At 39.7% G+C, this 27613-nt stretch overlaps 1 protein-coding gene across 13 annotated transcripts in view; it reads right to left on the bottom strand.

The window, feature by feature from the left end:
• VPS13B (vacuolar protein sorting 13 homolog B) overlaps positions 1-27613 on the bottom strand; it is a 943390-nt gene that overhangs the window by 132853 nt on the left and 782924 nt on the right. For all 13 annotated transcript variants that reach the window (XR_010598024.1, XM_065582180.1, XM_065582178.1 and 10 more), the window contains 2 exons: positions 25541-25948; positions 6849-7051 (listed from right to left, as the gene is read on the bottom strand). Coding sequence is in view for 12 of the 13 variants with exons in the window: in XM_065582180.1 (XP_065438252.1) it covers positions 6849-7051; positions 25541-25948 (611 nt within the window). In the remaining variant the exon portion in view is untranslated. The remainder of the gene's footprint in view (positions 1-6848; positions 7052-25540; positions 25949-27613) is intronic.

Genomic DNA, 27613 nt, shown 5'->3' with positions numbered 1-27613 from the left:
ATAAAGAAAAGAAAAAAGCAAAACAGATGACAAAAATGTTGCTTTAAAAATATGTAATTATTTTAAACAAAGTAACAAAATAAGTAAATAAATCAATAAATAAAAATAAAAACATACATTTTTTTTTGCTGCATACTCTTCATATACTGTAACTTTCTGCAAACCTGCTAAATGGCAAAAAGATTCTAGCATGCCTTTTGACAAATTTGTCTTTTACTCCAGTCTAAGGAATGCATTTATTGTCATTATTTATTTATTATCCTAAGCATACTATGCATCTCATATATATAAAAAATAGACAGGCACTGAGCTGAAGCATTTAGAATCTAAAGGCCTGCTCTGCACTTACTGTTGGGCATATTGCTTAGTGCTGGGAGTAGTCCCACTGAGTCAGATTTTCAGATAAGCTTGTGAGGAAAGTAATTTTAATGTTTCAATTGTTCAGAGCATAGTGTTATAAAATGGGGCACTTAGGAATGTGATTCTTTGGAGAACATTAGGTCTGGTTCATTGAAATTGTCTTCGAGTTATATATAAGTTTGGCAGTAAGTTTCCACAGTAGATCTTTTAGTTAGTGTTTTTATGGGTTTTCTTAAACCTTCAACTACATTTACACTTTTTCATTACACTTAAAATTGGTGGACAAGAGAAGGAAATTAGGAAGGAACAGTGCAGAGGATAAGATGAACCCTCCTCATATATATTTAGTGTTCTACATTTTCAGTTTTTATTTGTAAAAAAAAAAATTCTGGGAATTTTTCAGTGTTTATTTTCCAAACATTAAAACGGGTATGAAATATGGTTAAAAATTAAAAAAAACCAAGAAAATTGGAAAAAAGAAAAACAAAGAAACTTTCATAATATACACATTTTACTGCAGTATAATTTAAAGGTTTTTTTTTTTATGTACAAAGCTATTTTTTGTCTTTCAGAGATAGTAGTTTATCCAGAAATCCTGGTTTGCATATACGCGCATAATTTTCTTCGAAGTATGTTGAGCCTCTTGTTGTCTTGGAGGTAGTCCAACTTTGAAAATAAGCAATCTGCATCAATAGATTGAGGGGGTACACTCAAAGTTGCCGTGCCACTTTGCTGAAGTTGGGAAGTGCATTTTGATGACTGCACAATCAGCACATTCAGTTTCACATTGTCACGATTAGGTGTGTTCATGTAAGTAGTAAGTTCCCCTTTCAGATTTGAAATTTCATCTTTAGTGGCAAATGGTTGAAACACTCTGGCATAACAGTCGTAGTTGCTGCAAAATTCACTTTGAGGAAGGGGTTCGCAATACCTGGATGACATTGCAAAAAGAATCATCGGCACCAAACACTTTGGGGTTCAGATTACAGGCCACAGTCATGAATGCTTTTTTTGATTTTCTTGTGTTCTGGAGTTGGAAGGATATTCAGAAACAGCTGGGTTTTCTCACCGTATGTTACTCCTGCAGCTTTTGTGCTCAATTGAGCTGAGATTTTGGTTGTCAGGATCCGGTAAATGTCTGTATTGGCAAATGTGCTGGCACTTGGAGAAAACTCCAGTGTTTTCTGTATGTCACACAGTGATCCCAAGTTTTCAACAATGAACATTACCATGGTTCACAGAATCGGCAGTCATTTTGGTTATTTGCTAGTCTCTTCAGAGTTTCTACTTTAGAACCAAACAACTCCAGGTGATCTAGGAGAGGCATTAGCACAGTCCACACATTATTTACATGACAGGCAGCAAAGTATAAGCTCATCCACCGATGTGGCACAACGGGGGTAGGTAAAAAAGGCAGTCAGCTCTGCATTTGTCTTGCACTGTGTAAAACAAAGCCTTAGCTTGTTCACATGATTGAAAACGGCCCCAAATCCAATGATGCAAGATTTCACGTCTTTCATTTCTTCTGTAACAGGAGCTGACAGTGCAATGTTAATCAGGTGAGCAGGACAGGTAATACGTAGCAGCTCTGGTTTCTGATTGAGTTTAATCTCCCGTGCAAACTTAGCCATGTAGGAAGCAGAATCTGTGTTAGTTGTGGCCATATTTTCCCAAAGTAGTTTGTACATCTGAATCGTGTCAGTTATTGCTGCCTCAACAAAACAGCTACCAGCAGAGTGGATGAATGTCACATCAGCACAAAACAATGCAGGTTTATTCGCTTTGAAATAACAATATGAAAACAAAAGGCCAAGAATCAGATGGTCCAAAACATCAAGAGACTCGTCAAAAATCAGACCAGACACCACATTTCCATCAATTCGTTCCATCAGTTTAGATACTAAAGCATCATAATTTTCTTTCAGATACATACAAGTGAGGTTGTCTGCATTTGCTGCTGGATTGTATTGTCTCACAAAGTCACCAATAGTCCCCTCTGCAATTAACAGTGGCTGTCTGGCAAAACAAAGAGCACCCACAAATTCATTGACACAATCGTGCTGTGTCCTCTCCTTCATTAAAGCCCTGGTGAAAGCGCCTGATATTGATTGTTTATTCCCAAAACTCACTTTCTTCCTTAAACTTCTTGTGTTGCTTGCTTTCGACATGCTCCTTTATTCAGTCAGCGTGAGCACTGACTTCAATGCTGCAGTACTTGCAGCACAATGAATCCTCTTCACTCCTGTCTTTTTTTTTTCTTGAAAATTTCTAAGCACTGATTTTCTTGTTGGTATTCAGGCATAGATTTGCATTTTCGCCCCATGTTTACCTTTTCTTTACCTTATCTATCTTTATCTGTGAGGGACTGATTTTTTAAATTGAGCACTGTAATAAACGGATGCAAAGAAATAGGTGGGCAGCATTTCCTTGTGAGCCAATCATAGCATGATATTAACATTGTTTGATTTTCCAACCTCCACTGTGTGTGTTCTGTGTTTTACTCTGCAGAACTGCTTCAATCTTAGAGCTGCAGGACTCAACAATCACGTAAAGTGTTAGTGTTTAACAAAAATAAGTACCTGAAAAAATATTGAGTGGATTAATAAACGGGTGTAAGTCTGTAAAAACAGAACTCCTTTAATTACAAAAACTGATAATTCATTGGTGAAAATTGGTAAAAACTGAAAATGCAGAACAGCGTGCCTTAAAGAGATGCCAGTGAACAGAGGTTACTTCATATTTATCTATTTATTATTTTATTTATTTAGATTTATGCAAACACACAAGAAATGCCTTTCCATAGTCTGCAGCCATCCTGGACATATCTTAAAAACACATCACAAATAATACCCTAAAAGTTCAGCAGTAAAATTCAGTATAACTCACTGCCAGCAAACTAGGCAACTTTAAAGCTCAGATCCCCTTCACTCTCCAACAATTCTCCAGCAAGCCTGGAAGACAATCAGATTCAGGCTATTTTGGGCCTGGGGAGGTGCGGTTATTGACACAGTAGTCCCTCACTATCCTACAATTCATGAGCATGTGCTGATTAAAAATGTCTAATAAACCTAACACAGAAGATAAAGAATAGCAGCATGAAGTAAATTTCACAATATTTCTTGGGAGAGAAAGACTTGGATATGTTGCCCAAGCAAGAAACCACATAACAGTTATGAGTATCTTATTCCTGGTATTTGGTTTCTTTGGAAGGTAATCCAGTTCTCTTCTCACCCATAAAACCATCAAAAGAGAGAGTAGTGTGGCAGAACAGTAATGGAAAAAAAACAGAATAAGAAGGTGGGAGTGACATCATGAGAAAAGGAAAGAAGAGAAGCATAGAGAAAACAGGGAGGAGTAGTGAAAGTGAGAGAACATGGGGAAGAGAGATACAGTACAGCAAAAATAGGTGGTGAAATAATAGTCAAAACCCCAGACCCAAATCCTTGTCCTCCCATCTCCTTGCTCTTTCTCTCATCCTCTCCCCAGGCAGGAAAGTGTGTGTGTGTGGTGCAGTGTTTTATTTTGGTAGGGGTTTTTGTTTGTTTGTTTTTAATGTACATGCTACCATGTGTTTTAACTGAGATTCAGACTTAGATCCAATCTTTGCAGCTCAGGACTCTCTTTATAATGGACTCATAAGGGTAAATATACTTTAAATTTATTTTAAATATAAAAATGTTGAGATGCTCAGATACTATGGTATCAGTACCTTAGAAAGACAGACATACCATAACCCTGAATCCCAACAATTTTGAGTTTGGGGAAAGGATAGATTAGTATCTAGGTTCACACTTCCATGGGGGAGGGCCCATCTTCAGAAAGCACTGCTGTTGATTTCAGCAAAGTTTGAATTTGGATGAGATCTCAGTTAGATGTTCCCAAATTTTAGGGAGGTGCATATCTAGGGTTCCAGTTCAGGCCACCCTTAATCAAAACATTCAGGTGTGTAGAAAAAAATGAGGAAAATAGACTTAAAACATTCTGAAGATACATAAACCTTTTCAGCAGAAGGAAAGAGAAAGGCAGAGAGGTGAAAAAAAAGTGAATTGACAAGGTTAAAAAAAAAGTTGAAAAGATTTCTGCAATGTTTGTTACATGTTAACTGGATTTGCATGGTGAATCATATAACCGTGAATGATTTGTAATCCCAGGTATTTGAACACTAATATGTCTAATCCTATCTGGGTGCTTTCGGCAGGCAGCGAGTGCACTGGGGAACGAATGGATCAGTCTTTCCTGGCTGAGAGAGAAATTAATGAACCGTTCCCTTTCGCCTTGCCAAGCAGTGCTGCATTTCTTCATTCACACTGCTGTCTGCAGCAATCCTGCAGGCTTGGACAAACCAGTGACAAACTGATGACAAAGTAATTTTTAAACAACTGCCCTAACATATTCCCAGAACCCCCTCTGCATCTAACTTAAAGAGATAGCTGGTCTAATCCACGCCACATCATTCAAAATTTAATTGAGCCCTGGTCCTTGGAATTCCAGTGTTGGACCCAGTAGAATATCAAGACACCAAAAACTAGTAGGCTATCTAGAATGCAGTATCTCAACTATTTGTCTGACACAATGAGGTGACCACCAGTGATTCAGGATTCTGAGTGCAGAAGTGTACCCAGAGGCAGAGAGAGAAAAACAGAAGCAACCTTATCTATTGATTTCATCACAGGATGAAACCACCAGATGGTAGGTCAAAAGTCTGTAGTTGGTGGGTGGAAGGAACAGAGTGTTAACTTGTCCAGAGACAAAAGATCTTTTCACTATGAGTACAGAAGCAGGAAGTCTGAGGAGATCTAAAAAGACTTGCAGTAAAGCTGGCTGAGAACCATGTTTTCCCTTCCTCTGCAGCCACACGTAAATTGGGGGAGAAAGTATAGCCTTGTGGAAGTAGAATGGCAAACGGTCCTGAACAGGAAGTAACCTACATCTATGAATTGTAAGTGTACAAGAGAGGGAAACAAAGACTAAAAACAGAGATACCTGACGGAATGATCTGGAGGATTCAATAGTAACATTTAATGCTCATACTGTCAGAAGGAGGAGAGTGACTTATAGTCAAAGCTGACAATAGACTTTTTTGCCTCACTATGGTGTGGTAGTGAGGAAGGATGGTCTTGTGGTTAAGGCACTGGACTGGGACACAAAAGACTTAGTTTAATTCTTGGCTCTGCCACAAATTAAGTGATTTGCCCAAGGCTGCACAGGTAATCTAACTGTGCCTCAGTTCTTCATCTGTGAAGTGGGGATAAACAATTCCTTTCTCCCACTCTTTATCTGTCTTGTCTATTTAGATTGAAAGATCTTCAGGGCAGGGACTCTCTTTCTATATGTAGATACAGAACCTAGCACAAAGAGACACCAATATCATTTTGGACTTTTAGGCACTATCGTAATACACATTAGTAATGGTGATACATGAGGTCATTTTTAGAGCTGGTCAAATTATTTGTTGTGAATGATTAATTATAAATATAGTCCTTTTTCAATTTCGCCAACTTTTACAAACTGATCCAGGTTTCTGCAAACATTTTGTTTATAAATATTTATTGAATGGTTTATGTGCTGGAGTTTATTTATTTTTAACATTGGTGCTTATAAATCTTACTGTAAATAGGTGTGTATCTTGTCCTAATTATATTACAACCCTCTTGCTTAAGTTATACAGAATCAGAATTCTTCATTTCAAAAACTCCCATGTTTCTTGGACTGTTTTCAAGTTACGGACACATTTAACTGAAGCGGAGGATAGCATGTAAAACTGAGTGTTAATTGCCACAAACAACAATTATCAATTACTCCCCTGAGAATTTTTTGTACATTTTAAAAAACTGAAGTGCATTTGTTAGAGCTGCCCCAAGGCATTACGCATGCATGCACATATGCACGCACACACAAAACAGAACAGGCCCAAATGTTAAGTGCTGGTAACCTGATACAGTACTTTTAAGGGAACACACACATACAGCTACACTACAGTAAAATGGCCTGAACAGTTCTTGTCAATACTCTATGCAGTTTTGTCTAATCAGTAGTTTTGCATAAACACACACTTCTTTTAAAATGTAAAAATTTTCAAATGTGGTGAACTGTCTCATGATGTAAAGCTTTACAAGTTTTCTGTGCAGTTTAGACAGAGAATCAAAATTCAAGGCAAATTCAATTATATATCCGAACCATAAAAACATAAGAACGGCCATACTAACGTTCAGACCAAAGGTCCATCTAGCCCAGTATCCTGTCTTCCAACAGTGGCCCATCAGTCCCCAGAGGGAATGAACAGAACAGGTAATCTTCAAGTGAGCCATCCCCTGTCGCCCATTCCTAGCTTCTGGCAAACAGAGGCTAGGGACAGCATCCCTGCCCATACTGGCTAATAGCCATTGATGGAACTATCCTCCATGAATTTATCTAGTTCTTTTTTGAACCCTGTTATAGTCTTGGCCTTCACAACATCATAAACATATATATATAAAAAAAATACAGACCTGTATAAGCCCTCCTCTGAAGTCAATATGTATTTTTGGAATGGATTGCTCTGGACCAGGATTGCCACTGTGCTTACACCACTTAGCTTCCACATTGACAGAACAACAGAAGGGGCCTATTAGAGCTCTGCTTCTTTCTTTGAAACTTGTTTTAAGAAGAAAATCATTTATGTCAAGAACAAATGATGATCCATGAATTATACCTGAAGAAAAAGGAAAAATATATAATTTAGCTTAGTGGTATGTGTGTTCTCCCAAGATATATATTCTCTAGAAATGTCTCGAGGCCAGATTGTGAATCTTTTACTCTTATTGGTGAGCAATTATTCACACACGTAGTCCCAAAGCAGACTTTGACTCCCTCAGGGAACTGATGGGCAGGATCCCCTGGGAGAATATCATGAGGGGGATAGGAGTCCAGAAGGGCTGGCAGTATTTTAAAGAATCCTTATTGAGGTTGCATGAAAAAAACATCCCAATGTGTAGAAAGAACAGTAAATATGGCAGGCGACCAGCTTGGCTTAACAGTGAAATCCTTGCTGACCTTAAACACAAAAAAGAAGCTTACAAGAAGTGAAAGATTGGACAAATGACCAGGGAGGAGTATAAAAATATTGCTCAGGCATGCAGGAGTGAAATCAGGAAGGCCAAATCACACTTGGAGTTGCAGCTAGCAAGAGATGTTAAGAGTAACAAGAAGGGTTTCTTCAGGTATGTTAGCAACAAGAAGAAAGTCAAGGAAAGTGTGGGCCCCTTACTGAATGAGGGAGGCAACCTAGTAACAGAGGATGTGGAAAAAGCTAATTTACTCAATGATCTTTTTGCCTCTGTCTTCACGAACAAGGTCAGGTCCCAGACTGCTGCACTGGGCAGCACAGTATGGGGAGAAGGTGACCAGCCCTCTGTGGAGAAAGAAGTGGTTCGGGACTATTTAGAAAAACTGGACGAGCACAAGTCCATGGGGCCGGATACGCTGCATCCGAGGGTGCTAAAGGAGTTGGTGGATGTGATTGCAGAGCCATTGGCCATTATCTTTGAAAACTCATGGCGATCGGGGGAGGTCCCAGATGACTGGAAAAAGGCTAATGTAGTGCCCATCTTTAAAAAAGGGAAGGAGGAGGATCCAGGGAACTACAGGCCAGTCAGCCTCACCTCAGTCCCTGGAAAAATCATGGAGCCGGTCCTCAAGGAATCAATTCTGAAGCACTTAGAGGAGAGGAAAGTGATCAGGAACAGTCAGCATGGATTCACCAAGGGCAAGTCATGCCTGATTAACCTAAGTGCCTTCTATGAGGAGATAACTGGCTCTGTGGATGAGGGGAAAGGAGTGGATGTGTTATTCCTTGACTTTAGCAAAGCTTTTGATACAGTCTCCCACAGTATTCTTGCCAGCAAGTTAAAGAAGTATGGGCTGGATGAATGGACTATAAGGTGGATAGAAAGCTGGCTAGATCGTCGGGCTCAACGGGTAGTGATCAACGGCTCCACGTCTAGTTGGCAGCCGGTTTCAAGTGGAGTGCCCCTGGGATCGGTCCTGAGGTTGGTTTTGTTCAATATCTTCAGTAATGATCTGGAGGATGGCGTGGACTACACTCTCAGCAAGTTTGCAGATGACACTAAACTGGGAGGAGTGGTAGATACGCTGGAGGGTAGGGACAGGATACAGAGGGACCTAGACAAATTAGAGGATTGGGCCAAAAGAAACCTGATGAGGTTCAACAAGGACAAGTGCAGAGACCTGCACTTAGGACGGAAGAATCCCATGCACTGTTACAGACTAGGGACCGAATGGCTAGGAAGCAGTTCTGCAGAAAAGGACCTAGGGGTTACAGTGGATGAGAAGCTGGATATCAGTCAACAGTGTGCCCAAGAAGGCTAACGGCATTTTGGGCTGTATAAGTAGGGGCATTGCCAGCAGATCAAGGGACGTGATCGTTCCCCTCTATTCAACATTGGTGAGGCCTCATCTGGTGTTCTGTGTCCAGTTTGGGGCCCCACACTACAAGAAGGATGTGGAAAAATTGGAAAGAGGCCAGCGGAGGGCAACAAAAATGATTAGGGGGCTGGAGCACATGACTTATGAGGAGAGGCTGAGGGAACTGGGATTGTTTAGTCTGCAGAGGAGAAGAATGAGGGGGGATTTGATAGCTGCTTTCAACTACCTGAAGGGGGGTTCCAAAGAGGATGGATTTAGACTGTTCTCAGTGGTAACTGACGACAGAACAAGGAGTAACGGTCTCAAGTTGCAGTTGGGGAGGTTTAGGTTGGATATTAGGAAAAACTTTTTCACTAGGAGGGTGGTGAAGCACTGGAAAGGATTACTTAGGGAGGTGGTGGAATCTCCTTCCTTAGAGGTTTTTAAGGTCAGGCTTGACAAAGCCCTGGCTGGGATGATTTAGTTGGGAATTGGTCCTGCTTTGAGCAGGGGGTTGGACTAGATGACCTCCTGAGGTCCCTTCCGACCCTGATATTCTATGATTCTATGATTAACTTCAGTAGAGCTACTTGTGTGAGTAAATGCCTCACCAATGTAACTAAGGCATTCACAATCTGGCCATACTGCTTTTGGTTTGTTTTCAGTTTGCTTTTCCAACATATTTGAGTACACTTTATATTGAGTTCTAGTTATGGAGCAGGTATGTTTCATGCGCATTCCTTACAAAGTACTATTTTCCAAAACGTTATGACTTTTTACATGTGTGAGTATTTAAGTTTTATGAATAGAGACAGTTTTCATTAAACTATGCAATCTTTTCAAGAGTATATTAAGAATAAGAACAGCTGCTACACTTATATTCTAAACTGATAGGAAATAGCCATTTTGAATTATTCTCTCTGCTTTCATTCTGATTTCTCAATACAATATATTGCCTGGCTAGAGTCTAGAGTTCTTAACAGGAATAAGGTTTTTGCTTGAATTCAACAACTCAAAATAATCACAGTAACTCAAAATACATAATATGTGTTTACTAAAAAAATCAATTAAACCAATCTTTTCACATCATAACCATTCATAGTGGACAGAGTATTATAAAACCTTTGAAAAGTTAGACAGGTTAGATTTATAATATCACTTATGTATTCTCATTAACAATAAACATTTTTAGAAAAGGAACACCACCTAAAAATTTAAGTTCTCTTGTGAATTTAACCTAGTGCAAATCAAAAATCCTTGTGTAGTGAAGTGGGTTTCCAAAGAATATGGCGCTAGGCTGTTTCTCAGTGGTGGCAGATGACAGAACAAGGAGCAATGGTCTCAAGTTGTAGTGGGGGAGTTCTAGGTTGGATATTAGGAAAAACTATTTCACTAGGAGGGTAATGAAGCACTGGAATGAGTTGCCTCGGGAGGTGGTGGAATCTCCATACTTAGAGGTTTTTAAGGCCCGGCTTGACAAAGCCCTGGCTGGGATAATTTAGTTGGGGTTGGTCCTGCTTTGAGCAGGGGGTTGGACTAGATGACCTCCTGAGGTCTCTTCCAACCCTAAACTTCTGTGATTCTCTGAAAACAATTTAATAAAACAAACTGTACCTAAAATCTCTCTACTCTTTAGGATATTTAGATGCAAAGCATTACACTAGAGGCTGGACTACATTTTCTCTTTTGCTGCTCATTTTTGGAATTGTTATTGTGAATACTGAATTTCACCATTCTTAGTTCGGAATGCCTATAGCTTATTTTTCTAATGAAATTTGATACTTACAAAAGATGAAAGATTAAAAAATACCCAAGGCCTACAGCATGCAGATGTTTCAAAGGACTGTACTATTTTGAATTTTCAAACCTTTGCTAGAAGAAATATCCCACTAAAATGGAATTCTATTCTGTGTACAATGTAAACATGCCTGGTTTAAATATGTGGGGAGGTTTAAACTTCTCTGATGAACCTCTTTCAAAATCCAGGAAAAATCTGTCTATGGTCTGAGACTTTAAACTATAATGCCAAGAATAATTTTATAATGTAACGATCTATAGTTTCTTAAGAACGTGATTTGCATTATGGAAGAAAACACACAATAGACCCAATTCTTTTCTCAGATGCATGTTCACAGCTTCTGTCAATTCCAATAGAAATACTAGAAAAATCCAATCTCACTTCCATAGCTACAGAGGTGCCATTGTACTATGTGTGTGTGTTTTGAATAGGAGGAGAGTGGGTCACACACTAGAGGTATGCATCCTCTGGGCAGCATGGAGCCTATCTCTGCAGAGTTCCATAAGGTGCAGAGTGCAGGAGGCATGCAAAGATAGGGGTAGGACTGGAGGGTACCCTACTGTGGTAGAGGTGCACAGGAACCAAAGAGAGATACTTCAGCAGTTGGGCTGAAGTACCCTCCATGAAGCTACTTTGCAGTCTAGGGGATTATTACTTAAAGTTCTGAGATGGAATCCTAGCCCCATTGCAGTGAACAGGAGAGTTGCCAATGACTACAACAAGGCCAGAATATCATACTTTGTCTCTGGATAACACAATCTTGGTGCTGGATCCCTGGATTTGGCCCTATGTGTGAACATCCAAGACAAGAATTTGGCCAATTTGATTAGGTTCTTTCAAGATTAAAAAAATAATTAACAGGAGAGTAAACCTGAATAAGTATGTTTATAGTATCAATAAACTACACCTTCTCCTTTTGTTACTGTTTTTGATTATATGCACAGCATATTCAGTAGAACAGTGGATTGACAGCAACATACAGTATACAATATAAAAGCTTTTAGCCCAAGAAAATAGTGTCTTTGGTTCTTTTGTAAATGTAGTTATTTTAAGGAGCACCAAAATCAAAATATTTAAGGATTTCAAATTTTTTTTGCACTTGTCTGATGACATTTGGTTCTAAAACGCAGAAATATATACTTTTGTGTAGATTATTCCCACAATTTGTAATATGGCAGGAGTGACCTGCAAGTTCAAGGATTTTTTTGTTTTTGTTCTTAATATGAATTATATGTAGGGTTATGTGTTGAGTGCCCCAAACAGCAAAGGGAAGAAAGACTTTTAGTATGCAAGATATTTTAGCCACACCTTTTACCCCACTGGTCATCCGGAATTACCTATTGTCATATGTTGTAGTGCAACGCATTGCAGCGTGCACTATGCTGGTGATTATCATGAACCGGGGCCCACAGCAGAGCCAGTCTCCAGGTAAGTGCAGCTGGCCTGTAGTAGGCTGCCTGATGGGCTATGCCACCTGTCTGGTTGGAAAAATCAGCACTAGCAGATCAGCTCTTAAGTCCAGTAGCAGCAGCAGCAATTCAGTGGCTGGTCAAAGCATTCGCCCACAGCTATGACCGCTCTTGTGCCTGCCTGTAGCCTTGCTCCCAGCCCTGCTTCTGCATTGGTCCCAGCCTTGCCTCACTCCAGATAACCCAGCTCTGTCCCCACAGCTCCAATTCCTGGCCTCTGACTCCGGCTGTGACCCTTGCCTCTGGCATCTGACCTCTGACTCCAACTCTGAGCCTGGGCTCCGATTCTTCGCTACCAACTCCTGTCCTAACCACTAGGCCTGATTACCGCTCTGACCATTAGACTTGCCCGCTGTTCTGACCCATAGACAAGAATGCCCAAGTCATGTGACAGTGATGTAAAAGCCACTACAAAGCCTGGCTGGAACGTAGAGTCGATTCACAAGGATTATGCAGATTGTTTTTTAAATTACAGAACAGTTTCACAAAATACAAAATGTAAATTATACTAATCACTCAACACATAACCCAATGTTTACTGGTCCAGATTCACTGGTATGCTCTGGCTGCTTTGTGTTTCCAGTTCACCTGGATTTATGATTGCTTATGATTGCTGGACTAGCACTTTGCAACCAAAGTTTAGCAGTGAATCTGGCTCAGCGATTTAAAAATAATTGCAGGTCAGTTGTAAGATAGAAACACCATCCTTAACTCACTCCATTGGGCCTATGTATTGCAGTTGATATGTTATGTGAGATCAGACAGCACTATTAGGATCCTCTGATAGATGACTAGATCATATACAAAACGTATGTACAATAGAATGAACTAAACATGAAACTTCAGGGTTGATACCGAATTCATGAGTTGAAGGCAGATGTGAAATATTTTTAGACCTTTTAACAGTTTTAAAACACTCATCCGGAAGAGTTACTTCATGTGGTTCAGTGCCTACATAATATTGTAATTATCTGTATGATAATAGATTGATTGATTCCTCTTTCCAACTGCTATATATCCCAGAGAGAAACTGAAACACAATCATTAATAAAGAAAAAGACATGTTGATGAATTTCAAACAAGGGAATTTATGTAGTGCAAAACAACTGCATGGGCTAAGTACTACAAATACTAGAGGAATTTCAGGGACTTGGGCCACAGTTTTATTTATTTTTTCTTATAAGGAACCAGAATCTCTCTCTTTATAGGCAGGGCATTATATCCTATTTCACAGCAGTTATAAATGACCTCTTTGGGGAGAAATGAATCTTATTATATAAATCAATATGCACATAATGAAAAAAAAAATACAAAGAATAGTCAGATAAACTTGCACAAAGGGCAGTCTTGAGAGAGCTAAGAGAATAAGTACTTAAAGAAAACAGATGAAGACTGGCAGACAGGTAGAAACTGCAAAAACAAGTGAGTGAAGAGATGTATGGGCTTTAGGGATGCTTCTTTCACTGGACTATCACTGCAGTAGAAATCCCAGTAGGCTGACATTAGGGGAGAAGTGTACTCACATTCTAAGGGAAAGGGAGTGAAGAAATACCATTGTAACATCAGTATGCACAGGGGTCTTATTTTAGGATTTCTAAACACCATATTGAAATACAGAGCATGAACTGAGCTTGTGAAGCTCCTTTCCTCTTACTGAATAAGTCATCTTGGAAAAGTAAAAAACTAATTCTCCTCTTCTGTGCTCCTCTCCCACACACTGCTTTCAGCTAGGTCTTTCATGGATCTCTCTCAAACATCTTGTGTAGAATTCTGCCTTCAGTTTAAACAGATTAAATCATGGTCACCATTTCAAGTGAACTTGATATGGCAACATACAGAAGTAATATATCTTCATAAACGATTGTTGTGAAATGCAGAAGTTAACTTGCTCTGTTTGGATTATTGGTTGCTGAACACCGACATACTTTTCAGTGAGTGCAATAATTTAAGTCTCGGAACAATTAGTTTCATGACTTTTAAAATACATCTTCAGGAGACTAATAAATGTGAACCACTTGCTTTGGACAATGTTTACGAAATGCTGCCAACTCTCCATTGTCAGGCTCCACTCAGATCCTTAATAGCATTGCAAAGCACTGCCATACTGACTGAGCAAAATGAAATTTAAATCAGGCTTCTGTGTGTCATTATAAAAAATTATATTATGATGACATATGCTAGAAGGGCATATCCAGGTATTTTTTATGCAGCTGGAAATAATCTATGACTACTTGGAAAAACTGCAAGCATGTGTTAGATACTCTCCAGAAACTGATTTGCATAACAGTTAAGACTATTAAAAAGTATGAATACTATTAAAAAAAGAACACTGAGCATAAGAAAACTTCCTATAAAGACAGAGAAAGCTTTTGATGTTCAATTATATCATCTTTAAATATTTAATGTCACTGACTTGATTTATACTAACACAGACACTACAAGGACACTTGACAGGAGTCAAATATGCTAAAATAAAGATGTGAGGATTTACTATGATCAGTATTAGAAGATTCTGCAGTGGTCAGGCTGTGCACGGGTGAGAGAAGGGGCCCAGATAAGGAGCCTGACCTTGTCTATTATCATTACAATGGATGTAAAAAGGCAGAGACAAATTCTAACAAATGCAACAGAAAAACAAACAAAAAACAAAAGAGCCTCCCTTTTTATTAATGATCACTTTAGGTATTAGAATATACACAACAAGTGACACGAGGATATAGTTCCTTTAGTCCTACTGGGTCACAAATGAAGGAAGGGACTATAACGCAAACGAATTGCGTAGTCATTGTATTCCACAATATTTTAAAATATTGATAATTTGGTAACAGTTTTAATAATTCCCAAGTATTGAAAGAAGTGAAAATGCTACAGGATGTTTTTTCCCTTCTACTGTGGGCACTGGATTTCTACATGTCATTAGTTTCCCAGAAAATAGCTGAAAGGTGATATTTGATCTGGCTGCACTGCCACATTGATAGAGTTCAGAGCAGAGTTTTGATTGGTGGATGTATATATGGGAAGCATTTTTTTAAAAAAGCAAACAGGTGACAATTTATTTGTACAATAAAATAAACAGAACTGAACATTAGACAGACTATATTTGGAAAAAAATTCTTGAGGTCAGTTATAACTTTGCCACATACAGGGCACTGCACTGTTGGGCTGTCCCAGGAGGTACTGGGGAAGGAGATTGTGTCAGAATCATAATCTGCCTCTGTTTCCACTTGTTTAGGGTGTGCGTGTGTATGTGTGTGGGGGAGAGTAGCACTTGGTGTGCCAATGCTTTGGGGGTGGAAAAAACTCCTAACTGCCCCCTACTCAAAGCAGGAGGGGAGTAGCAGTTTTGTGAAGACAGCTTCCTCTACTGTAGACACTCAGGACAATCTGGCCCTTAGAAGATTAATTACCATACACTTTTCTTTATTAATTTAACTGAAGGAGGAAATATTTCTCACTCTTTGAGGAGGTGGGGATTTTATTTCTTTTTTTAGGTGATGCAGATGGAATTGTTGGTATAAAGTTATTTGTCAGGCTTCTGTATGTCATTACTTATTTATACCAACAAAGTTGATCCCCCCCCCAAAGAAGAATTATTTACTAAGCATTTTCTAACTACTTTCATATCCATATCTTGATATGTTATAAAGGTAATGATAAACAGTGAAATCGGGTTGCTAGTTTTCATTGTGTCTATCTTCAGAATCTGTTTTGCATTTGCCAGAGAAATTGGAAGGTATTTTTAATATGCATATCAGTTATGTCTAAAATGAATAGTAAATTTCTCTCTCCTCCTTTGTTAAACTTCAGATGTGTCATGTCATAAATGGGTCAAGCAGTTTTGCTGTATTCTCTATTGTCATTCTGTAACAAACAGCTGCAAAGAAAATGGGGTAGTAGTTCTGGACCAAATAACTATTGGGGAAAAACTCCAGTTCATGTAAAAGTCACCAGATTGAATAGTGACTAACCACAGCAACTAGAAAATGGTGAGACATCTAATTAGGGACAATTTTCCAGGCGAGATTAAGTTAACAATCTACGGACTGCTCTGGATTTCCCATTAGTATGGAACAGAATCTTATGATGGTTCCTTCTCCCCAGGAGAACAATATTTGCACATTACTGATTAACAATTCTTTACTGAAAGAGAGCTTTTCAGCATTGCATAGGGACACATGTGGGCTCTGTAAAAACATGAGACGTGTAACACTCGGTAAACAGAAAGTAATGATCTTAAACAGGCCAAATCCTTGAACTCGTCATTAATAAATGTCCCCCTGCATTCAGCAGCCCTGGCTGCTGGGAGCCTGTTTTCTTCAAGTACTTCAAACACTAAAATCCAGGAACATTTATTATTTTAATCCATTACAGGCAGTGCTTGATTTAACTTTATTGGTTGTGGTGGTGGTAGTGGTTATAGTGGGGGTAGAGCAATGTTCTTTTACACATCATTTCAAAAGGGCTTAATTATATTTTATAGCTTGGGCCAGGAATCCTGCTTGTTTTGTGTCTAACAAGGTTCAAATGAAGTTCAGGTCAGTGATGAATCAGAAGAAAAGTCAGAGATGGTTATCTATCTAAAATGAGCTCATCTCCCTTAAAGAAAGGCTAGGCAGGTACATCACATTCCTAACACTACTGAATGCTAAATAACATGGAAATCACATGTCGATTGTTGATCTGATAATTTCTGAATTTGTGGTGCCTGGTTACAGCACCAATTTAGGTCTAGACAGAATCTCTTTCATTTTTGGTCAATTATTGTCATATGTATAGAATGATTTACAGTTTATTTGTAAATCATGCTACCATGTTACACTAACTAAAGAAAAAATAATTCTAATAGAGAAAAATATGTAGTAGAATAATAACAGAAAATGTAGTGCTTGTATTCATTCATGTTGTTATAGATATTGAGTGAAATCCTGGCCCGCGTGAAGTCAATGGCAAAACTCCCATCACTTCAATGGATTTCATCCACTGTGACTGACAATGAGCTGGTAATACCATGAAGGTAATAATAATATGTAAGCTTTCATATAATGGCACTTTTCATCTTTAGATGTCAAAACTTTTTAGAAAGGTGGCTAAACATCCATGTTACAGATGAGGTAATTGAGCTCACACTTTTAAAAGCATCCACTAACTTTGGGTGCCTCCATTTTTGGATGCTCAAATTGAGACACTTAGAGTATGTCTACACAGCATTTTGGAGCCTGCAAGAGCAAGATCCCAGCCCTGGTTGACAGACTCAGGTTAGCACTCTAAAAATAGCTGTGTAGACAGTGCTTGGAAGTTGCAGCTCAGGCTCTGAAGCCTGGAGGAGGTCAGGGCTTGCCCCCCAAATCTGTTACCCCAGCTGGGGTGCTTGCTCCTCCAGGCTCCAAAAGGGCTCAACACTGGAGCGGGAGGTTTAATTTCCAGCTTGGGTAGACATGCCAACATCAGCGGTCATTGAGCAAGCATGCTAAAAATACCAGTGTACAGACGGCTGCATGGGTGGTAGGACAGGCTTGCTGCCGTGAGTACAATTTGAAACCTTAGGTACGTACTTGGAGCAGCTAGCCCATCCCACTGCTTGCCCTGCTGCAGCTATTTAACATGACAGCTCCATTAAAAGCTAGCATGGGTAGGTCTACCTGAGCTGTAAATTACATCTCCAGCTCTGGTGTAGACATTCTCTTAGGAGTTGATTTTCAGAGGTGCTTAGAATTGCTGCTCCCATTGATTTCAGAAATAGTTGTGGGTATTCAGAACTACTGAAAATCAGGCTGTGGACATCTTAAATTGGGCACTCAACAATGGAGGTAGCCAAAACTAGTGGGCAGCTCTGAAAATGTAGGCCTAAATAATTAGCCCAAGGGAGAGTTGGGATTAGAGTTTAGGTCTCCTGACTCCTCACTATGTGCTGGATTCACCTAGGTCCCAGCTGCTCTACTGAAACAAATGATCCATGTATTAGATAAAAACATGTTTGTAGTGTAGCCATTATACAGAAAAATACAGAATGTTCAAAAAAAAAAAAATCAAAGCACAACCCTTCAGCTATTATACATTTTCTGGTTAATGCAAGTCTTCTGTGGATTCACCATGAAAAGCTGTAGTATGAGAATAACAGAGCTTCCACTATTGTTATACATAGCATATGCAGCTATACAACAAAATATAAAATAAAACATCCCCAAACCACAAACCCAGAAATGAAATTCCCATCTCATACATTAAGTATATGTGATTGCTTTCATTATGAAGGTAGTACCAGAGATTGAGAAAACAATGCTATTTGTTCTGAACGAACATAAAATAGTTTGATTCAGTTCCATTTGGAAGGCATCCATTCTTTGGAGGTTTAGCTATGTTAATTAGTGGTCCCACACATTTAGAACACATTTTCTTTCTTAAATCAGCAACCTACAGTTAGTTTGCAATTTTTAAAAAAAACAGACATGCCAGTTCATCAGTAGCAACTCAGAACCCTGTTATAAAGTAACAGTAGGGAATCTGACCAGGATTAATAGTGGTACTCAGTCCTGGGATTAGGTGGTGTCTTGTTTCATGGATTTTAGGCCATCTGTTCTTCCCTCCTTTTACTTCTGCAGAACGATAAACGCACCTCCACCTCAGGGACTATAGAAAGGAATTAGAATTCTTCTGCTTTTCATTATCACAAGATTCAGTAACTCATTTCATTGTCAGGATAATCCCCTTTTACTCTTTCTTTTGCGCTTGCAGGGTATGCCATAATGACAAATAAAATCCCAGATGTTAGAGACCTGCTGAGGTCTCCACCTTTTCTTGAGTGTTGGGTTTAAGCTACTTGGGACATAGTGTCAAAACTGACAGGACCCTGATGCCCACACCCAATATTCATTAAGGTTTGTTAGTGATTTGTATAGCTGTCTACAAGCTGCACTTCCACTTCAATCCTCAGTGGCCATTTAAATATTTAGTTTGTCCTCTGGCTTTTACTGACAAAGAATTCATTTCCTATTGTTCAAATGTTGGAAAGAGTTTATATTTCTTTCTAAAAGTAACAAAGGTCTTCTGGGTGTTGTAAATGGCTTGTTACTGCTGCATATTATTTTAGGTAGTCATATCTAATTTAATGTTTTATTTCCCCTTAGGCTAACTTGCATATCTGCAGCATCCAAAGGCTATGACAACGCCTTAGCAAAGTTTTCTCAAGAGGGCCAGTTAACTGTGAAATGAAAAGTTTTGTATCTGGTTTATACCAATTAATATCCCCATTTTATTTTTATATTTATAAAAAGATCTTAAATCCATTACATTTTTAATTTGTGACTAGTAGAAATACATGCAATTTTCACATGAGAAATTGAATGGGTTTTTTTGCCTCTTCTTTGCATGCTAAGATAATTATAGCTGCATAATAGAGGAAGGGCAGTGAAAATTATTTAAACTGTTACTCTTTTACCAAGAAAACAATTCATTAGATTTTTCATGGTATGAGATCCTAACATCCCAGGTATCAAGCAGAGTCTCTTCTCTCTTGTGCCCTCCTGGAACAGGGAACTGGTCCTGAGAGAGTCTACAGTTTTCTTCTTTTTCACTCTGGAGACAGTATGGTTCCCAACCTCTCTTCTACATCTTACCCAGGTGGGTGGCTCCAATTTCAAAATCAATCTAAATTAGCTAATGGGGCACGTGTGCGGGATATTTGCACCCTGCTTTCTAGAATTTATTGGTGAATCTCTGTGAGTTATCCAAGTTTTAATGACATGAGGCACTACACAACAATGAGCTCTGTGCCTTGTGTGAAGTGCTGAGCACCATCAAGTGCTACTGATTACAGTGAGACGTGAAGGGTGCAAGACACCATGTAAGAGATGGCCAGCACCTCACAGGATCAGGCCCATTGTAATTCCTCAGATTGCTCGTGAACTTGGGCTTCCTGGTCAACAATACAAATAAAGTACCTGCAAGTTACCTGAGCAAACTCACAGCATTCACTATTTCAAGATGTGGCTCCAAATTTACTCAGGTAAAACTGGAACCAAATGTTACTTCTGTCTTTAAACTACATACATTGGTTACAATTAAATTATTAATTTACCTTCACATTTAAACTACTGTCCTTGAATAAGTCACAAAGTTATAACTGTTGTCTTTACTAAACTAAAATTAAAACTACTGTTAATGATAACCTTAGTCACAGAGTTTTCTGCAATACAGTACATCACATTCTATAATAATATTACATTACTAAAACCACTCAGGACTTCGCCATAACTAGAGTATAAGTATTCTAGCAGAAATTGGAATCGTGATTAAAAGTCACTGTTGTATTAGAACCTGCAGAGTGTCCAAAAAAATGAAGTCCCTTGAAACACTAATGGGATTTGGGGTTGCATAATATTGCAACAGGCTAAATGGAATGGAGGTTTTATATTTACAGGTAGGTCTAAAATATCCATAGTTGTGATGTGTACAATCACTATTGCAATTTATCCCGTCAAAAAGTGAAAAAAATAATTCAACTGATTAGCCATTGTATTTTTCAATTTTCTTCTTAAATAATAGGATGGAAAAAAAATTAGGTTTTGAGTTTGCATGGTTAAAGTGGTACTAACTTTAAATGTCCATGGGGAGGGGGAGGAGAGAATAGTTTTTCACAAATTACATCTGGCAAGCTTCTTTGATAATTTAAAACAAAACAAAACAAAATAAAAACAACTTCAGTCATTATACAAGGTCATAAGCTTTTGTTCCCTCCCTCCCCCCATAAGGGAGTAAACAAGCCGACAACACATTCCCGTGTGTGTTTTTCTAAATAATTCTTAGCACATATGAGTCCTCTAGCATTACAAACCAACTTCATCTCTTACATTAAAACTCATCTGGAAATGGGGCCATTTACACTGTTTATAAAACACTGTCACATAAAATGTGTAAAAAAATATTTTTCACTAAAAATAGCTTGCGTAAGTAAGGGATTAGAGTAGTTTCTACTGAAATAATTGTTCCTTTGTAGTTTTTTCCATGATGTTTTTTGAACAGTTTTTTTAACTATGTTTATTAAAGTCAGCACATCAAAAAGGATCAAAGAGAAAGCTAGTGAGAACCAAAGAAGCCCCAAGTGTGTTGTGTTGTCTCACTGGGGAGTTATGCAGATTCAAGTAAACAAGTGCAAATTGTTGAGGTTTTAATGAAAATTTTCTACAATTATTGAATCTGAAGTCATTCTATATAAGAACATCTGTACAACAGATGGCCATACTGTATAAAAAGCAAGCAATGCTCCTTTTTCTTTCCCTGTTTTAACAGTACATCTGAGATGACTACTTTTGTCACTGTGCTCAGTTTGGTTCAGTAAATAATTCGTAAAATGCAGCTGCTACAGATGGTCACAATACTTATATGACTATAAAATCAAAGACACAGTAAAGTATTTGCGTATTAGTTTCATACTATAAAATATCGGACATTAACCCTGTTCAACTCAAAAGGTAAATCTATAAAACTTTTTTAAAAAAAATTCTGAACTGACATATTTTAAATAGTCCTAGCTCTCAAAAATCTGATTGACACAGCTACTGCATTTTTCCATTCAGCTAACTTGCATGATATTTTTTACATTTAATAAAACAATTCTTGCTAGTAACTGCAGTATTCTTGTGTCTTGTGAAGATCCTTGAGACAAAAATATAATTCAAGCTCCATCACAATATTTTATCTTCTTTCCTAAAGTTACCTTTAAATGTATTAAATAAGGTGTTTTGAATGCAGTTCTTTGGAAATGTGTTTTTCAGTTATTGAAACTTAAAAACAATTTCCCACATTGCTGTGTTGGAATTCAAAAGCTCGTGTGTACGTGATGTGTTTTTCTTCTTATAAATCAGAAAGATGCACTAATTTTAATAGGAGAAATGTGAAGAGAGTCTGTTGATCTCACTTTATTGTCTAGCTAGGGATATCATTCATATTAAATGATTAGTTTGCATTTTGATTAGATTCGGTACTATCGCTTTATTTAAAAATGCTTGCCAGAATAAAAACACACTAGAGACTTGAGTGTAGTTTACCGCACTCAAAAAAAACCCAAACATAATCTGTCTCCTGGCACTGCCTGAAAGATTAAGAAATACAACTTTGTAGCACAATGTTTCTGAGGTAGAATGTTTCTGAGTTTAATGTGCAAGTCAAGGTAAGTCCTTCTGGGAGGATGAAAACTCAGGGGGAAGTGATATACGCTGCTGAGTTTGCCAAATTGCTTTAAAGTACAGTGACAGAACAGGCTTGGCTTTGATATATAAAAGCTTATGTGGACACCATAATGTACCATCAGAGGGATAAAGTATGAGTACGACAGAAGGGAAGTGACGGAAAGAAAGAGGATTAGAACACACAGAGAAGGCTAAAACTATGTAAAGGATATTAAAAATGCCCTTTACTCTACTCAGTTGCTGCTCTTTCCATACGAGGATTGAGATACGATTGGAAAAGCGTGGGAATGCATTCACTGTTCCTGTCTGTACCGCAATTTATTTGTGGATAAATCAAGAATTTCAGCCTCTAGCACTTTCATAGCCTTTCATGTTCTATGAACCTTGAATTTTTCATTTTCAACTTTTAAAACAATAAAAAAGCACTGAAGTTTATTGGCCTGAGCAGGAATATTTCTGATGAAAAAGAAATAAATCACCTAGTTTGGCCTAGAACTCATACTTCTCAGCTACAAACCATTTTCTTTATCTCTTAAGCTACACTGCCAGCTGGCTAGGTCTGGCTAACTTCCAGATCATGTAAATGCACCATCTTATTAGTTTTACTAAGAGACTAACCAATACAGTTTATAAAGTGGTGTAAAAATCCTTAAACCTAAAGGGGAATCTATTTATGTTTGGCGTTCTGCTAATTTTACTTACGGTGTGAAATTCCTCACATTTTTGGGCCAGTCTACACAAGAAGTGCTACATCGGAGTAGCTGTGCTGCTGTAGTGCGTCTGATGCAGCACTCTATGCCAGGAGTCAGCACCTCTGGCACGCAGCTCACCAGAGTAAGCACCCTGGTGGGCCGCTTTGTTTACCTGCCGCGTCGGCAGGTTCGGCGGATCGTGGATCCCACTGGCCGCGGTTCACCCTTCCAGGCCAATGGGGGCTGCAGGAAGCGGCGCGGGCTGAGGGATGTGCTGGCCGTGGCTTCCCACCGCCCCCATTGGCCTGGAGCGGCGAACCGCGGCCAGTGGGAGCCGTGATCGGCTGAACCTGCGGACGTGGCTGGTAAACAAACTGGCCTGGCCCGCCAGGGTGCTTACCCTGGCGAGCCGCGTGCCAGAGGTTGCGGACCCCTGCGCTATGCCAATGGAAGAGAGCTCACTCATCAGCATAATTACTCCACCTCTTCAAGTCCTTCTGGGACTTGTGTCGCTCAGTGGGGTGGCTTTTTCACACCCCTGAGCGACATAAGCTCTATCGACATAAGCGGTAGTGTAGACGTGCCTTAAGTCTCACAGCAGTGACTTTTCCGTCTGAGTGTGTCTGGGTGCCTAATTCCCATTGATTTTACTGATTTCAGTGGGAGTTAGGTGCCTAGGCACTTTTGAAAATTCCACCACATGTCTATCTGCATCTCTAGGTACCTAAATACCTTTAAAAATCCAGTCTCTAGTACAGGGGTAGGCAACCTTTCAGAAGTGGTGTGCCGAGTCTTCATTTATTCACTCTAATTTAAGGTTTCGCGTGCCAGTCATATATTTTAACGTTTTTAGAAGGTCTCTTTCTATAAGTCTATAATATATAACTAAACTATTGTTGTATGTAAAGTAAATAAGGTTTTTAAAATGCTTATGAAGTTTCATTTAAAATTAAATTAAAATGCAGAGCCCCCTGGACCAGTGGAAATCAGCTCGTGTGCCACCTTCGGCACGCGTGCCATAGGTTGCCTACCCCTGCTAGTATCTACTGTGGGGAAGTTCTAATTTGTCTCTCTTCTATGCATAGCACATTAGCAGCATTTCTTACAGTATCCATGTAGTCAGAATTCAACCCAGAATTATGACAAATTAATAATAAAACAGTAGCAATAGTTACAGTCAGGGCCGGCTCTAGGATTTTTGCCACCCAAAGCAAAAACAATTTTGGCTGCCCCCCCCCCCCCCGTTCTTTAATTACCCCACCCCCGGCCCCGCCTCAACTCCGCCCCTTCCCCAAATCCCCAGCCCTGCCTCCTCCCCCCAGGCTCTCAAGCCTAGGAGGGAGGGAGGGAGGGAGGGGGAGAAGCGGCGCCCGTGCCGCAGCCACTCGGAGTCTCCCCCTTGCCCAGGTTTGAGAGCCTGGGAGGGAAGGGGAGACTCCGAGTGGCCGCGGCGCGGGCGCCGCTTCTCCCCTTCCCTCCCAGGCTTGAGAGCCTGGGAGGGAGGGCGAGTAGCGGCGCGTGAATCAGCTGTTTCACGCGCCGCGGCAGCAGCAGCGGAGGTGAGCTAGGGCGGCTGGGGCACATTTTTAGGGGCGGCATTCTGGCGCCGGCCATGCCGCCCCTAAAAATGTGCCGCCCCAAGCACCAGCTTGTTTTGCTGGTGCCTAGAGCCGGCCCTGGTTACAGTACTTTGCAATTTATCCAAGGCCCTCAAACATTTTACAAATACCACTAAGCCATATAACATCCCTGACAGGTACAGGAAGTACTGAAACTATTCCCTACATTTACTAATGGAGAAACAGAGGCAGAGACAGGTTAGCTTATTGGTTCAAGGCCACACAGTGAGTTCAAGACAAAGCCAGAAATAGTACTCAGTAATCCTGAATTCCAGTCCCAGGTTCTAATTACTACACAATATGAAAAAGAATACAGGAGAGGGCAAGCTTGGCTTCTCTAATACTGGTGAACTACTGTATAAAATTGTAGTTCTAAAATGTACAGAGTTTGAGTGGGTTTGGGGAGGAAGGTTGACTTTTTTTTGGTGGTCTACTGGTTACAGTAAAAGACTGGAAATCAGGATTCTTGGGGTAGATTCTCCATTCCACTAAAGCCACTTTGTGCTATGTAAGCTGTGCAAAGTGCCTTAAAGTGATGGGAGAAAGCTAATGGAGAATTCCAGAACACTCTGCCAGCAGAAAGCTGGTGGAGACAGCACTGCTATCTCCTGTGTCAGCCTTCCCCACCCCCTGGGCTAAAGGGACCGGGGCAGAGGTGGGGAGTACAGGACAGAGAGTGGAGGGAGACGGGCAGAGTGGAGCTCTACTATCATAGGGAATCCTCTAGTATCTTAGGGAACCTTATGCTAGCAGCATAAATTAGGGATGCCCCTGTGTAGCCATAACTTGTTCCAGGTCAGGCAGCCCTGAATCAGGAAACTGCAACCGGTTTACTGAGCTCCACATCAAACCCCAACTCCTACCTCAGAGTAGAGAATTAAGGTAATTGGTTCTGCTGCTAACTACTGTTACCTGGAGTACAAATCTCTATCTCTCACTTTACCAAGCTGTAAAATGGGTAACATAATGATACTTATACAAATAAGTAGCATCTTTCATTGTTAAAAGCTCTTACCTGTAGTTTTATGTCCAGCTTTGACATTCAGACTTCCGTTCAGGGTTGATAAAGATGCTAACAGGAAAGGTTTATTCAGGTGTGGCATGGTTTCCATAGAAACAACCATTTGAGCAGTATGAATGGAAATCTTTTGAAAACAGGAAACAACTCTCCACAAGTTTTCTTGGACTGAAGCCATTTGCTCTCCATTAGCACTTACTGCAGGTGGAGAATCCTTTCTACTGGAACATTTGGGTGCTGATATGTCATCCTTGATTGGAATGCTATCAGCTGAAGAAGCAGCCTCCTTGCTAGTCTCATAGTCATTCGTCCTTATGATTTTCTTCAGGAAATGATTTATTTGATCAAGTTTGACAAAGCTCAGGTTTGCTTTCAAGGGCTTTGATATAGCCACATTTATGTCAGCTGCAGAAAAGATTTGAGAGAGACAAAAACATTATCAATTACTCATTTAATGGAAAAAATAATTACCATTTATTTGAAGTATGGAGGGAGAATATTATTTCTCTGGCTGATTTTGACATTTCAATAAAATTACTAAAAACAGTGATCACTGTTTGAATGGAAGAAATCTAACTCAATCTTATTTTCTTGTTTCTGTTCAGGGATCATCACAGCCTTATGAAAAGACATAGACATAAACTCCAGTGTGTAGGAGGATAAATACATAAATCTGTGTGCATCAGACTGAAAATATATATTTCTCATTCCCTTGAGTTTTTGTCAAACAACTTTAGTGGTACTGTATATAAACTCTAAAGCTGACAGTGGAAATTTTCACCACACTTAAATTGATGGATAATGTGTATACTTTTTTGGTTTTCTACTCAGTGGTTATATCATACTGTTTTAAATGTATTTTGTACTTAAATGTGAACTGTAAAGCAAACCTAAAAAATTAGTTATGCTTAATCTCTGCTTTGAGGAAACATTCAGGACAGAAATAATGTAACCTTTTATAAATATTTCCCCCCTCTGTGAAATCTTCTTGGTACTTCCTGCGAAATTATATTGATACTTCCTGGTTTAATTAAAATATCTCACAATGCATTATTTTGAGAAATCACAATAAAATGAATGTCATGGGTTGCAATGACATTTTTAATAGTTGTGATGTTATATTTCTGCAAAGTACCAAGACGATTATGTAGGTGGGCAGCAGAATTTTTTGGTTAATTAAATCTTATTTTTATGCTGCTGAACACTTCTCGGAGCCAGTGAGTTGGGGCTTTCAGCACAGGAATCCAGGTTTATCTCAGTTTTTATTGTCCTGGCCACACGATAAGAAAGACAGGGGGCAATGTATGTGGTTTAATTAAAACAGAACTTTACCCACTTAAAATATATGGGAATACCCAACAACAAATCATACAGTGCAGGCCATCAATATTTCCTTAATTGTTTCCCCTTACTTTCAGTCCTCCCCCTACCCAACCTGGTTCCACGTAGCCCATTACTGGGACCCTGCTGCGTTGCCCTCCCCTCATCAGGGCCGGCTCCAGGCACCAGCTTAACAAGCAGGTGCTTTGGGTGGCCAGGGGAGAGGGGCGGCACCTGCGGCAATTCGGGGGCGGCAGGTCCCTCACTCCCTCTAGGAGCGAATTTCCCCCAGTTGCCGCCGCTGATTGCGATCGCGGCTTTTTTTTTTGCTTGGGATGGCAGAAATGCTGGAGCCGGCCCTGCCCCTCATATAAGGATTAAGGGGACTAGAAAAAAGGAGGGAGATGGCTCCCCACTGTACCAGACATTAGGAGCCCTGAACTCACTTCCCCACCTCCTTTAAGAGATATTTTCCTCTAAATCCCCTTCCAATCCATTTTTTTCCTGATAACTACATCCCTTCCATAATGAGTACCTACACTGGGCATCTGTCAAATTTTTTAGTTATTACATTGTGACATCATAACCTATCCCCTCTGCCCCACCCCACCATGTCCCAGACCTGCTGTGGGGAAGGCGAAAAAACCCACCCCATCTTGGGACATCTGGCAGTGAGGGAAAAATTCCTTCCCAGCCCCCAAGTAAAAAGGAGACTAACATAATGCCCACAGCAGATCATGAGACAACCCG

Source organism: Chrysemys picta, chromosome 2 (assembly GCF_011386835.1).
Source record: "Chrysemys picta bellii isolate R12L10 chromosome 2, ASM1138683v2, whole genome shotgun sequence".
Classification (NCBI taxonomy): domain Eukaryota; kingdom Metazoa; phylum Chordata; order Testudines; family Emydidae; genus Chrysemys; species Chrysemys picta.
The sequence above is the reverse complement of the archived record's forward strand: the minus strand, read 5'-3'. Positions and strand labels throughout refer to the sequence as shown.